The 14,081-nt window shown below is 43.5% G+C and overlaps 1 protein-coding gene across 1 annotated transcript in view; it reads right to left on the bottom strand.

Moving 5' to 3' along the window:
- Positions 1-468: 468 nt before the first annotated feature.
- Cep192 (centrosomal protein 192) overlaps positions 469-14,081 on the bottom strand; it is an 82,744-nt gene continuing 69,131 nt past the window's right edge. The window contains exons 39-44 of the mRNA XM_032886256.1: positions 13,950-14,045; positions 6,821-6,940; positions 6,264-6,385; positions 4,275-4,401; positions 3,807-3,865; positions 469-875 (exon numbers count right to left, since the gene is read on the bottom strand). Of these exons, the coding sequence (XP_032742147.1) occupies positions 737-875; positions 3,807-3,865; positions 4,275-4,401; positions 6,264-6,385; positions 6,821-6,940; positions 13,950-14,045 (663 nt within the window). The 3' untranslated portion in view covers positions 469-736. The remainder of the gene's footprint in view (positions 876-3,806; positions 3,866-4,274; positions 4,402-6,263; positions 6,386-6,820; positions 6,941-13,949; positions 14,046-14,081) is intronic.

The raw sequence follows: 14,081 nt of genomic DNA on the forward strand, positions 1-14,081 counted from the left end.
GCAACACCTATGCTGTGGGCTTGTATCACTTCCCACAAGGCTGCTGGCTAGGCCTGCGGCCATGTTTGGGAGAGGCACCAGTGACTAGCCAGAAAGCAGTCACTCACCTTGCACCTCCTGGGTGGCATGCTGCCTTCCTGACCTCACAGGTCCTGCTCCTTAACCCCTCCCACCCCCTTCCCATCCCCTTTGAATGCCACAGATTCGCCTCATCCTGTTGGGCAGTACATGACTGCAAAGGTCCTGTCCAAACTGGACCAGGGAGCAGCTGTCCTGTCCAGCACTAAATCCAGTGAACTGGAAACAAACAAGCTTTCTCCCATCTCTACACAGAATTGGAAGCTGTATAGACAGAAGCTGTAGAATACAGAAGAAATCGGAACAGACTCTGAAGCCTGTTCTTGGCAACCATTAGAGGGTAAAGAATATTGTCATTTTTATAATGTGCATCATATAAAAAGACAAGTTCAGTTTAAAAACATTAACTTTATTTGTAAACATATGCCATATTTATTCAGAATGTCATAATTAATGTAAAAATAGAACCTTCTCTCCTGTAAATGTTAATACTGTGAACTAGATACATGATATTTAGGGATGAATTCTTTAAAAAAACAAATCTATAATTTATATACATTGAATTTATCATACAAAATATATACAACTGCATAATTTTGATGTAGAAAAATGAGATTGCCAAAATGTAAGTAGGTCATTTACACAGCATGTATTGTAGTCAACTTTTCCCAAGGGATTCACCAATTAGTCGGACAGCAATACTCTTGCCTTCATCTGTCTGGATCACAAGTAAAGCTTCAAACCTGCCCACCGTCTCTGGCCTGAAGTGCACCGGGATGTGGATATAGTGCCGGGCCCTGTGGAGAAGGACATGGGGAGATATGACAGCGGCCATCAGCTGCCTGCTACAGCACAACGCTGCTACAGCCCAGGCCGGAACCCAGAACCAGGAAGCATGCATGGAATTCCAATTTCTTCCATGCTGATATTAAACAAGAGGCTAAAGAAAGGAAAATCTCGAATGGAGGTGACACAGCTATAGAGTGCCTGAGGTGTGGTTAATCCCCAGCACTCTCCTGTGTTCTTGAATCAGGGTTCTCATGTAGTTCAAGAGGCTCTCAAACTTGCTGTGTGGCCAAGAGAGACCCAGAATTGTAACCCCCCTTACCTACGCCTCCCACACGAGGGTTCTGTGACTAGTTACAGAAGCCAGGGCTTCAATCATGATCAAGGGAAGCACAGTCCCCAACAGAGCTATGTACCCAAGCCCAAAACAAACAAAATGAAACAAAAAACAAAATACGCCAATTGGATTAACAGACATTGGAACTCTAGCTAGGGCTAGCCAAGTAAAATAGGAAAGAGAAATGCATTTTGCTTCTCTGCACCCATATACAAATCTAAGTCACTATCGACCTACAGATCTATCTATATAAAATCCTGGCTTTACTTAACTCAGGCATCATACTGTACTGTAAGAAATAATTAAAACAGCTCCCATTCTTATCAACATTACTGTGTAAGTTCGCTCTAAAATCTGAATAAAGAATTATCCTTGACGCTTTATTTTTAGGTTATGTAGACTGGCCAGGAGGGCCTGTGTGAAAGAGCAATAGCAGCAGAGGTGTGTCTTGTCCGTAAAGCTGTCCCTGGATAGACTTATGGCTGTGGTGAATCATCTTTCTGTGCTCTATGCACAGCCTGCCCATATGTAGTCGCTACTCTTGGTTTAATCATACAAGTCAGAGTTAGAATCCCTCCACAGAGTGACGGGATTTTGTGTTAACTCTGTTACTAAACATTGTTGCTAATGTTTTTTCTTTTTTTTTTTTTTTTTGATTCTTTTTTTCGGAGCTGGGGACCGAACCCAGGGCCTTGCGCTTCCTAGGCAAGGGCTCTACACTGAGCTAAATCCCCATCCCTGTTGCTAATGTTTCTTAATGAAACCCAGTACTGGCTTTCAGATGCAGAAGGGCTTCCCAGGCTGAAAAGATGGCGGGAGGTTAAGAGCACTGGCTGCTCCTGCACCAATCCCAGAGAACCTAATGCCCTCTTGTGGATTAGCTGGTTCCAAGCACCCAAGTCACACATATATACAGGCCGGCAAGGATTCATACACAAAATATAAAACCATCTTTTTAGAAAGCAGGAAAGAACTAGTTACTGAAAAACTGTCTGCTTATTTTCACCTGTGGTGAACCCCTCTCCTCACAAACACATGATTAAAAATAAAATCAATCTTTAAGAATCAAAAGTGTTCCTAAGTGTCTTTCGATGCAGTAAGTAGGATCCACCGTGACGGTTAACACCGTCCTTCAGACAAGATCCAGAACCCACTGAGGACAAAGCCTGTGAGGAGGACTCGCACTACTTATGCCCAGCACCAGTTCCCGGGCTGCGGTCCTGGACTGCAGCTAAACAAGCGCCCTGAGCACCAGCACTGCTCTTGCTTGTGGCTTCCTGACCGTGGCTGCAATGTGATTAGCTACCTCACATGGACCTTCCCACCAGAGCAGGACAGACTGGGAGATGACATGAGTCTTCTTCCTTAAGCTGCTTTTTTGTTGGGTATTTTTCATAGAAAAATAACTAAAACACAAAGGTTGTACCCAAAAGTAGGGTTCAACTTAAGACAACATTCTCTAGCTCTAGGGCAAGAAGCCCACGAACTCACGTCAATAATGACATTTACATTAACCTGTGTGACAATGGGCGTCTTTTCTTTTTAAAGGACAGAGTTTTATCGTGAGTCCAGGACAGCTCTCGGGGTGCAGAAACTGCAGGAGTGTCCCACCAGAACTCTGCACCTTCTACACGTTTAAAACTGGTTTGAAAACTGAGTAAAGTGCTATCTCACACACACACACACACACACACACACACACACACACACACACACACACGTATATGATGTATATGTTCTTCTACATATATATACATTATATAAATAATATATATAGAAATAAGCTCCTGTATTCTACTGGGGCTGTTATAGTGCAATCTACAAGCAGCAGCAAAATGGTGACTAAATCCAGGCAGCTTCAAACAGATGAACTACATTTTGTTAAAAATTGAGATGAAGCAAAACATATGAAATAATCTGACATTTCTTTCGACTGTCAAAATTACATCTGAATTTAGGTGGTATCAATAATTAACAAATGCATAGAGTCACAAAGATAACTAATTTTATATCAACAACAGACTGAATACTGTGGCCCTACCCCCAAAACTTATCTTAGACCCGGTCATTTTCTGGCTTACACCTGTTATGGCTCAAAAACAAAACAAATAACAAAACCAAAAGCCATTAGTTTCTGAGTAGAGGGAACACAAAGTCTAGACTTAAAAATACCCAGTGGTACCTGCAGGAGGACGACTGGGAAACATCACAATAAACGATTCCTAACTCAACTATCTCCATTAGTGAAAGTTCAAAGTGGTGATGTCAGTCCTGACTGGGGAGAGCAGCACTGAGCAGCAACGGTTACAAGGTAGCCCTGAGGTGATTAAGCTGTGTCTGCTGTGGACACAAAAGAGCAAGAGCCGTGGATCAAAGCCTGCGGGGCCACCACACTGTCAAGTGACCCACAGAGAGTGATGTCACACTCTAGGCAGGATTCTTCGATTGCTTGGCTACCCGTGAAGGGTGAGCAGAACACCCCTCTCTGTGTCGCCAATGAAGGAAGGAAGCTGCAAAGAGGAAATTCTCCTATCCTCAATCCCAAAGTGCAAGTTCTGCACTCCACCCGTCAGAAGAACAGAACAGTGCTTCTCACTAGACTCACCTCAAAGAGTACTTGGAGTGTTTGATGTGGAAAGGCTCTCTGGGGCTCAAAAACTTCAGCTGGAAAGTAAGCGGGAACACATTGTAACAGTAGGGAAATTTGGAATTTGTCAAATGTAAAACTCAGCTTTGCTTTACAGAGACACTGAGTAAATTTATGTTCAGCCAAAAAAATTAGAGACTCGAGTATCAGAAACACATTTAAAGAGTTTTAACATGAATTTTCTCTATTCAGATTAATGGAAATGTTATTTAGAAATGTACTATGTAGCAGAAGATATAAGGAAAAAAAGTTAAAATTTTTAAATTTGATTTTCAAAATAAAGACCACAAATTGCAAATAAATTTATTTTCAAATACAGATAGCATTAAAGCATTTTTAAAATGCATTACAACTGAAATATAGAGAATATATCTCTAGTCATTAAGAAAATAATTTTTTGAACCCCAAGTAACATTTTCAACTTACTGTATGAGTGAAAAAAGAATTATTTCGTAAATTGACTTTCAGCATCCTGGACTCCCCAAGTTTGGTTGGCTGGAACACGTAGACATCCTTTGGGGCATATACTCCACCGTGACTCAAGTCAGGCTGCCTGCTTTGGGGAGAGATTTACAAAGACAATTAAGAGTCTGTGACTACAATGTTTCCATTATGTTCGGAGCTTATCTAATCATGTGATGCCACAGGGGCTCTTCAGGTGGGCTGGGTCTGGACACTGTGAATGTGACTTCTTCCCCATTTCTGCTTCAGTTCCTGTCACCTAGGCCAATCATATTTCCATAGGCTACTCTGAGGTGTCCACAGATGCTGACCTCTCTAGAACCAAGGCAGGACTATCAGGGCCCCTCCATTTGAAAACTGGAGGTGAGACTTGGGCAATCCACCACCACCCCTACCCTCAACTTTAGCATCTTTCAACAACATCAGAGTTCAAAGACTATGAGAGGAACAGATAAGTGGACAGCAGAAAGAGGACGCTCTTTATAAAGTGTTCTATTTCTTTACAACAAAGTGCATTATTGCCAGCATTAGAAGGCAGAGGACCAAATATATATACCAAACTTAGTGAGTTTTAGTTTACCTTCTTCTTCTAAAGCTCTTATTCCAGAAATAAATTACTTAATTATTTATCTGTCATAAAAAAGATTTTTCATTGGGTATGATTAGAACAGTATAATGATATGAAATCTTTAAAAATGTTAAGAATGTACTTTCAGGGCTGAGAGACCGCTCAGTAGTTAAGAGGACTTCCCGCTCTGGCAGAGGACACAGGGTTGTTTTTAGAGCGCACACGGTAGTTCACAACTGCCTGTGGCTCCAGTTCTAGGGGATCTGCCACCGTATTCTGGACGTCAAGAACACCCGCACTTAGGTGGTGTGCAGTCACACAGACCCACACACTCATCAGATGAAAGTAACAGGACTTAAAAAGTAACGCTCGGGTTAGGAATTTAGCTCAGTGGTAGAGCGCTTGCCTAGGAAGCGCAAGGCCCTGGGTTCGGTCCCCAGCTCCGAAAAAAAGAAAAGGAAAAAAAAAAAAAAAGTAACGCTCAAGTACTTTCAATCTGCGCATGCCTGAAACCCCAGTTCTTGGGAGGTGTGGGTGGGAGATGAGGTGTTTGACATCATCCTAGCAAATGCAGGCTAGCCTGGCCAACATAGACACACAGACCAGCCTACTTCCTTAAGGTTGTGTTATTTTATTTGTGTGCCTGTATGTCTGTACACGTGTGAGAACCTTCGTGCAGTGCAGGTGGAGGCCAGAGGCGAGCAGTGGCCTGACCCCCTGGAGCTGACATTTCTCACGGCCCAACAAGGAAACTGGGAACTATACTGCAGTCCCCTGCAAAAGCAGCAAGCACTCCTAACTGCCTCGCTGTCCTTCCAGCCCCAGAATCTACCTTCTTGCTCTTCTTATAGAAATATAAAACAGCACAACCATTTTGGGACAACGATTTGCCAACTTGTTTTAAAGTTAAAATATGCTTATTGGGGTAGTAATTAGTTATTTTTATTCAAAATAAATAAAAGCATTTATTCTCACAAATGTACATGAAAGACAGGCACAGTAGTACAAGCCTTTACTCCCTGCCCTCGGGAGGCTGAGGCAGGTGCATCTCTTAGTTCAAGGATGGGTACAGATACCCACATGTCAATAGGAAGTATAGTTCCTATAATGGAATGCAAAACAGTAACAAGGATAAACTCTATGCTCATCAGCAGTAATGAATCACAGGAAGTGTAACGTTGAAAGAACAGACCCAGAGATGTGCATGCTTACAAAGCTAAAGCAAAATGAATCCTATGAAACAGAAGCCAGAGCAGAATACACTGTACTTCAAGGGATGCGTTAGAACCTTTCGGACGAGAGGTATTATCTTGGTGAAGAATGGAAGTGACTCCTCTAAGAACCAAGGTGAACAGAAACTGTCAAGATGGACACAGTGCACACACCCAGGCATGTGAGAAGAGGTCTCAGACACAGCGCGCCTCCGGGACATGACTGCAGTGTCTACTTTAATGAGGGTATCTCTGGAGGAGCGTGAGTCTTCAGGATCCTTTTCTGCTGTGATGCTCTGTATAGGGGGAAAAAAAATCACAAAGTGGGAGGAGAAAAGGAGAATACTCCAGAAAGCACAAAGACATTTCCTCATAGGAATTCCATTATTTAAAAAAAAAGACTGTAAAGACATGATTGTTTTTAAATCCTGTGGACTGCAAACTCTGTTCTGTATACTCTAGTTTTTTGTCCCAATGTAAATGCCCATACACTACATACACATAGACAGCAATTCACATACTTAGGTCAAATGTGGTTCGTGTGGAGTTGAGACAACAGAGGCTAATGCGGACTGCAAAGACATCGGCTAATAAAGCCCGACAAGAACCTTAAGATACGAGGCTACACAACACATTAGTGACAGGGAAACCATATTGTGTGTTCTGAGATGTTTTTTCGTTTAGGGTTTAATACATACACACTTGCTTATTGTACGAGGGACAATACTCACCTGGCCCGAGAGCTGGAATCTCAATGTGTGTTTCATGTGAGGTTCCTTAGCAGGGTGGCACTCAACGTCCCAAAACTGGGCGTAATTGCCTCTGTCTCTGGGTAGAAATGTGATGGAGACCTACAAAACAGAAGGCAAGACACACAGGCCCCAACTTTACACACAGATTAGGAATTCAAAGTTCACTGTAAAGCGAGTAAAGTGACAAATGCATCTACATTGGCTAGTTTCCCCTCTGAAAACAACTGATCTGAGGGCTTGAGAGTGGTTAAGGGCACTGGCCGCTCCTCTAGAGAACCCATGTTTGAATCTCAGCACCAACACGACGGCTCACAACCAACCATAACTCTAGTTCCAAAAGATCCAAGTCCCTCTTCTGGCCTCCTCAGGCACTGCATGAATGTGGTACACAGATACACATGAAAAATGCATACACATAAACTAGTAATTTTAAAAGAAGGATTTGGACAATTTTACCACTAGTATGACATATCTAAAATATATTTCTGTTAAAGCTATATATAACATTTCCCTCAAATGTACAGTCTATGCTTTGTGGAGGAATGGAATTTTCACAATACTAGAGCTGTGTCACACAGTCCTGGAGAAAATCCCACCATGAAACAAGCTCCTCTTTCAACCTCATCAATGAGGCCTTCTCAGTGAGACATGAGAATAGAGGAAGGTGAGGGTCACCAGCCCAATAAAGCAAATGGTGCTCAACTGTACCAGCACACACAGTAAGTAATTCAGAATGCTAGTCAGGGCTAATACAGCTCGTACAGCAGCTGCCCTGCTCATACAGCTTAGGTACACACAACCTGCACATGTACAACCTGTGAATGCTCAGCTAAAGGCCCCCAATGGCGATTCTGGTTGGTGACAACAGGAGAAAGCTCCCAACAGTAATCAGGTATCTGTAGCAGTATCCAGGGTCCAAGAAACCTAGGTGTAAAGACAACTGGACCTTTACAGCACCAACTGTAAACCCTGCTTCTCATACAGGCAGTGCCAATGTAGCCCACAGTTAGAACTGACTGCATGGGCACCAACAACCCACAGAGCTGCCAGCTTCTAACAGTCAGGCACTTACTTCCCTTCCCTGTGGCTGCTGAGGCAAGCAAGGGAAATGAAGCACAAAACACAAAAACACAAAAACAAAAACAAAAACAAAAACAAAACAAAAGAAAAAACCCAAGTGTTACTGGACCCATGTAGGAATCTTCTCCAAAACCCCCACCAAGGCAATAGGCTGTCTGACAGCCTTAAATGTGAAAGGTTCCAGTGTCGTTGCCGTGGTGACTAGGATGAAGCAAAACCCCACTGAACAAACGCTGACAGGAGCTCGGAGTGCAAGTGGAGTGGGGAAACAGGCTGCAGCCCCCAGTAAGTGAGGTCTGCCTGCTCTCTGAGGAGATTACCACAATGAAATGACAACTGGTAGAAGATGCAGAAGCAGCCCCTCTCTACACAAAGGGCGTTAGCCACCCACGTCTGAAAAAAACTTGGGGTCCCCTTTTGACACTTCAGTGGCAGAGAATGGAGCCCGCTGACCTGGTTGACATACCCTTAAGGGTGTTGCTAAGCTCTCTTGCCCCTCCGGGTTTGATGGGAAAGGAGAGCTCGAGAGAGACAGATATCTGGGTTAGACTGTCTGAGGGGAAAGAGAAGGGAAACCATAGGTCCTGGCTCCCAGCTAGAATCCACTCAGCCTGCTCTGCAGCCCGTAAAGAAGACTGCCTCCAAGACAGACCCATTAGTAGCTTGCCACAGTGGCTGGCAGCTTCTGCTTCAAGTAAGGAACTCACTGGATCTCCTAATGTTCTGCCCTCAAGGATTCAACCTACAGCTGTAAGTAGGGAACTCATTTTACCCCGCCCCAAGATGCAAACAGGAGTCCATCTCTGAACCTGCCTATAGCCCTCAAGATCTGCCACAAAGACAAGAGGCTGCTATAACTCATTTTCTGCAGACTTGCTCTGCAAGGAACTGCTCCTGGCTGGCATCCTGAGACCCTGAAGACTTGGAGCTCTAACGCTTGCTGATACTCTCTGAGCTGGCACCTTGTGTGGGGCACAGCGCTGTCCTCCACTTCCTATTTAAGTTGTTGCTCCCATGTGGCCCTCTTCCCTCCACTGACTGCCCATTCTGTTCTCGGATATCTTGGGACAAGAAAACTTGCCATCTCACTGTGTTAACAATGCAACAATATTTTAAAGCAGCACTTTATAAAGTCAGTGTCTAAAGTCGTCTTTACCAAAGAAATTAAGAGTTAACAGCAGAGGCCACCGATCATATCTCTGAACTAATAAAACACTAAAACATGTAAGTCTCGTGTGAGCATGTGGCCTCACTCCTGCCCCTGCACAGTGGGAAGAGGATAACCCAGATCTGAGAGCTGAGCGGCAAGGACGGAGCAGACCCAGAGGAGAGCACAGTCCCAGCCCAGGAAATTAAACACTCAACGAAGCAGAGGAGAAGCAAGCATGTAGACAACAGCGTCCAACTCAGGTACAAAACAGGCGTTCGTCTACAACCAGGAAACGTCAGCCTCTTTAACAGTTAAACTCAAAGCAAAACAAAGGGGGAAACCTGGCATCACTGTCCATCACACACTCAGTACACTTACTACCCCGCTCAGCCTGTAGAGCCCACTGACCAATGCTTCAAAAGCTTACTGCACACCACTGATACCTTTCAGTCATGCAACTGCCCGGGAGTCACCCTATGTTCCTATCCAGTAACTCCCAATCCACCAGGCCAAACTCGGGTGGAATGGTCTCTTTGGTTTATTGTCAGTGTTCTATCCAGAGGGAAAGTGCATCTGTTCACATTTCCCTAGGAAAAGTCACACAGAAAAACCAAAAACAAAACAAAAAAAAAACGGGGTTGGGGATTTAGCTCAGTGGTAGAGCACTTGCCTAGCAAGCGCAAGGCCCTGGGTTCGGTCCTCAGCTCTGAGGGGGGAAAAAACCCACCATGGAGCTTACATTTCTAAGTAAACAAATATACATACATACATACATACATACATACACACACACACACACACACACACACACACACACACACACACACACATGAGAATTCCTGGCTTCCTAGCTCTCTGCACAGTGAGTACAGCATTGAGACCTCATCGGGTAAGTTCTTTGGACAGTGGATAGATTTAATGCAGACACACGCTCACAAATGGTCAAAGTACAGGGAGAGTATCAAGGGAGTTCTCAGTCACAGATAGGCTCAGAGACCATCTGGGAAGAGACGCTTCAGAGGATCAAACCAAAACAGTGTCTTCTGGACATGACAGGACTGCTGACCTCATGCACTCACAGCAGGGCTCTAACGGCAAAAATCCCACACCACTCCCAGTTAGCTCTCTGCACCTCATGCCTGTGGCTCTCAGCTACTGCTGCAGCATCATGGCTGCTTGCCTACTGCCATGCTCCCTGCCATGATAGCTATGGACTCTAACCCTTTGTAAGCCTGAAATAAACTCCTAAGTTGCTTTGGTCACAGTGTCTTATCACAGCAATAGAGCAGTAACTAAGACAACAGGCTTGCCAGCCTTGGAACTCACTGTATAGAACAGGCTGCCTCAAATTTAGATCCACCTGCTTCTGCCTCCAAAGTGTTAGGATTAACAGTATGTGCACATGTCTAGTAGCTATTTGAATTTATTCAGAAGTATATATCCAGAAGTAGAAATGCTAAGGCATATTGAACTTCTACGTTTAGTTTAAGAATTGTCAAACTTTATTTATATTATATGACTACACCATATTATAATACATTCTCAACATCAACACATGAGAATTCTAGTTTTGTTTATGTTTTTAAAAATCACATCATAAACATTTTAGTAGATTATCAAGTGACAGATCATTTCTGACTTTGATTGCATTTTACTAATGACTAACAATTCTAAGTGTTTTGAATTAATGGCTACTTGTATATCTTCTTGGAGAAACATCTATTTGAATCCTTGGCTTATTTTAGAAATTGAATCATTTATCTAAGGCATAAATGTTAAACATTCTAAATGCAAGTCTTTGTCAAATACATGATTTTCAAATATTTCTCCCACCTTGAGAATCTTTTTATTTTATGGAGTCATTTAGATGCGTAAGTATTACTAATTTTAACAATTCGCCATCCTTTGACACCTTTATTGGTGTCATACTTAAGATACCAGTGCGTAATGAAGATTTGTTGTACGTATTTTCTAAGGCTGTATACTTTTTTCCTTGACCCATTTGAGTTAATTTTCTGAATCATTGCTGTAGTTTGCATGTGTAACATCCGTCAGTCTCACATGTTTAGACACTCCTGCCCAGCTGGTGGTGCTGTTTCAGAAGGCTCTGGAACCTTTGGGAACTCTGTGTCCACCTGAAGGAAATGGATCCCTGGGAACAAGCCCCGAAGTGTTATAGCTCAGCCCACCTTCCTGTCCACCCTGTGCTTCTCATTCTGCTAAGAGGTGAGGCAATGGGAGGCCAGCTACACACTCCTGTCACTTCTCCTCCATGAAGGGCTGGATCCCCTCAAACTGGGGCCAAAACACTTCCAGCCCCCAGGCTGATGCCTGTCAGGTATTTTGTCATTGCAATGAGCAAAGTAACTATGCTGTGGTGACAGGTGAGGCTCACGTTTGACCTGCGCAGATCATGTCATCGGTCTGCATTTGCTGTATTTCTCCGCTTTGCCTTGGTTCCCTAATTAACAATATCAGCTGAGCACAGACATAAGGGCTGTTTCTTGGCCACTGTCTGTGCCCCTGTCACCATGCTCCGACAGTGAGGGGTTTGAAACTGAGTACTGAGTCCTCCCCACGGGGCTCTTCTCATGCTCTTTCCACTACTGTGGATCCCTGTGGATCCAACTCTGTGAACTTTAGGACCACTCTGCCAACCTAAAACAAAACTAACAGGAAGCAATAGTGGGGAACACGGAGAAGTAAAAGAAGGTTGGACAGGAACACACACTAAGAAAGCAAATGCTTAGTCCCAGAGATACTGAAACCTAAAAGGAGAAGACTACACACACACTCACACACACACACACACAGACATACACACTCACACTTACATCACACACACACACTCACACATACACTCACACACACACTCACACACACACACACACACACACACACACATACACACACACAACACACACACACACACACACTCACACACACACACTCACACACACACTCACACACACACTCACACACACACACACACACACACACTCACACTCACACACACCACACACACAATCACACACACTCACACACACACACACACACACTCACACACACTCACACACACTCACACACACTCACACACACACAGACATATATACACACACACACACTCACACTCACACACACTCATACACTCACACACACACACAGACATATACACACACACTCACACACAGACACACACACTCACACTCACACACATCCTTTTCCTGCTTATTCTGTGATATAATACATAACATACCTGGTGCCATCCTGGTTTATGCGAATACCAACTTTCCTATTAAGTATGACATTTTCTATTAATCTCAAGGCAGATTAGTGCCATCAGTGATGGGCTGTCACCATGTCAAGTGCAAGTGTAACAGCTGAAGATCAGTGACTCAGCACAGTGTTGCATGTGGTCCCAACTGACTGATCCTAAGTAGATCTGGAAGCGCCTGGAGCCCTGTCCTGTGTCTTTCTAACGTGAATACAACGTCAAACGGATGCCAGGTTAGTTATGGACCCTCTTCTGTGATTCTGACATGACAAAGCCCCAAGGCCTTCCTTCCTAACTTTCTTGGTCACCAGCACACTTAAAACCCTATGGCAGTCACCTATTTGCTCTGAAATGAGCGTTTTTAAATACAGAAATTTTTCTGAAAAGTAAGAGCAATTAAACCCACAAATAAAACAAGATTTAAAAAAATTTAAAGCCCACGTACATTTTAAAAAAATTTTATGTGCATTTATATGTATTATGTATATATACATATATACGCACACATGTATGTATGTATGTATGTATGTATGTATGTATGTATGTATGTATTTAGAGCCCAGATGAGTCAGATCCTTTGAAGCTGGAGATACAGATGGCTGTGAGCCACCAAAATGGGTGCTGAGAAACATCAGGAAGTGCTCCTAACTGAGCCATTCCTCCAGGCCCCTGGCTAGGGTTTTGAGTAAGACGACGTATGTAACAATAATGGAGGGCTGGAGAGATGGCTCGGTGGTTAAGAGCTCTGGCTGCTCTTCCAGAGGACCCGGGTTCATTCCCAGCACCTACAAGGCAGCTCACAACTGTCTGTAACTCCTCTTCCAGGGACCTGACGCCCTCGTACAGACATACATGCAGACAAAACACCACTGCACGTATAAAAATAAAACCAGAACACAACTGAAAACAAAATAAAAGTTAAAAAAAAAAACCACATGGTGGCTCACAACCATCTGTAATGAGATCTGATGCCCTCTTCTGGTGTGTCTGAAGACAGCTACAGTGTACTTATATATAATAAATAAATAAACCTTTAAAAAAAATGGAAAAGAGATCATAAATCCAAAAGAGAGTAAGGAGGAGTAATGGGAGGTTTTGGAGGGAGGAGGGGAAGGCAGAAATGATGTAACTATTATAATCTCAAAATATAAAAGAAATAATTTTAAAAATCATACTTTGAAAATAAATAAAAGTTCCCAATAGCTGGAAGGTTTTGCTACCCATGAAAATATACTGAAAACTCTACTGTGACTGTTGAATTTTTCTGAAGAACAGTGGTTCCAATGACTACGGCTGGTACACAGAACTGTCTTGGTCAGTGAAGTTTGATTTTGACACAGAAGCTGCAGTCCCTGTCCCCATGCTCTTTAGCTAAAGCGTCTCTGGAAGCAGACACCTGCCACAGCATAACAGAAGTGTGCCTGTGCCAAGTGGACCCCCTCTCCCGTGGACACAGCATAACAGAAGTGTGCCTGTGCCAAGTGGACCTCCTCTCCCGTGGAAAGCTGGTCTGAAGGAGACAAACTGAGGCAACCAGGTCACACGATTCATTGCTGGTGAAATAATATGCTCTTAGCAGCTGTGAATAAAATCCCAAAACTCACCTTTTGGAGTCCATGGCCTTCTAATGTGCCAGAAATGGGAGAACATCTGAACGCTGTATAGGTAGCTCTAAAAACATCTCCAGTTTCATCGACTCCCTGGAAAATAATAATTTAAAATAATTAGATGGCTAT

The sequence above is a fragment of the Rattus rattus genome, chromosome 15, assembly GCF_011064425.1.
Source record: "Rattus rattus isolate New Zealand chromosome 15, Rrattus_CSIRO_v1, whole genome shotgun sequence".
NCBI lineage: Eukaryota > Metazoa > Chordata > Mammalia > Rodentia > Muridae > Rattus > Rattus rattus.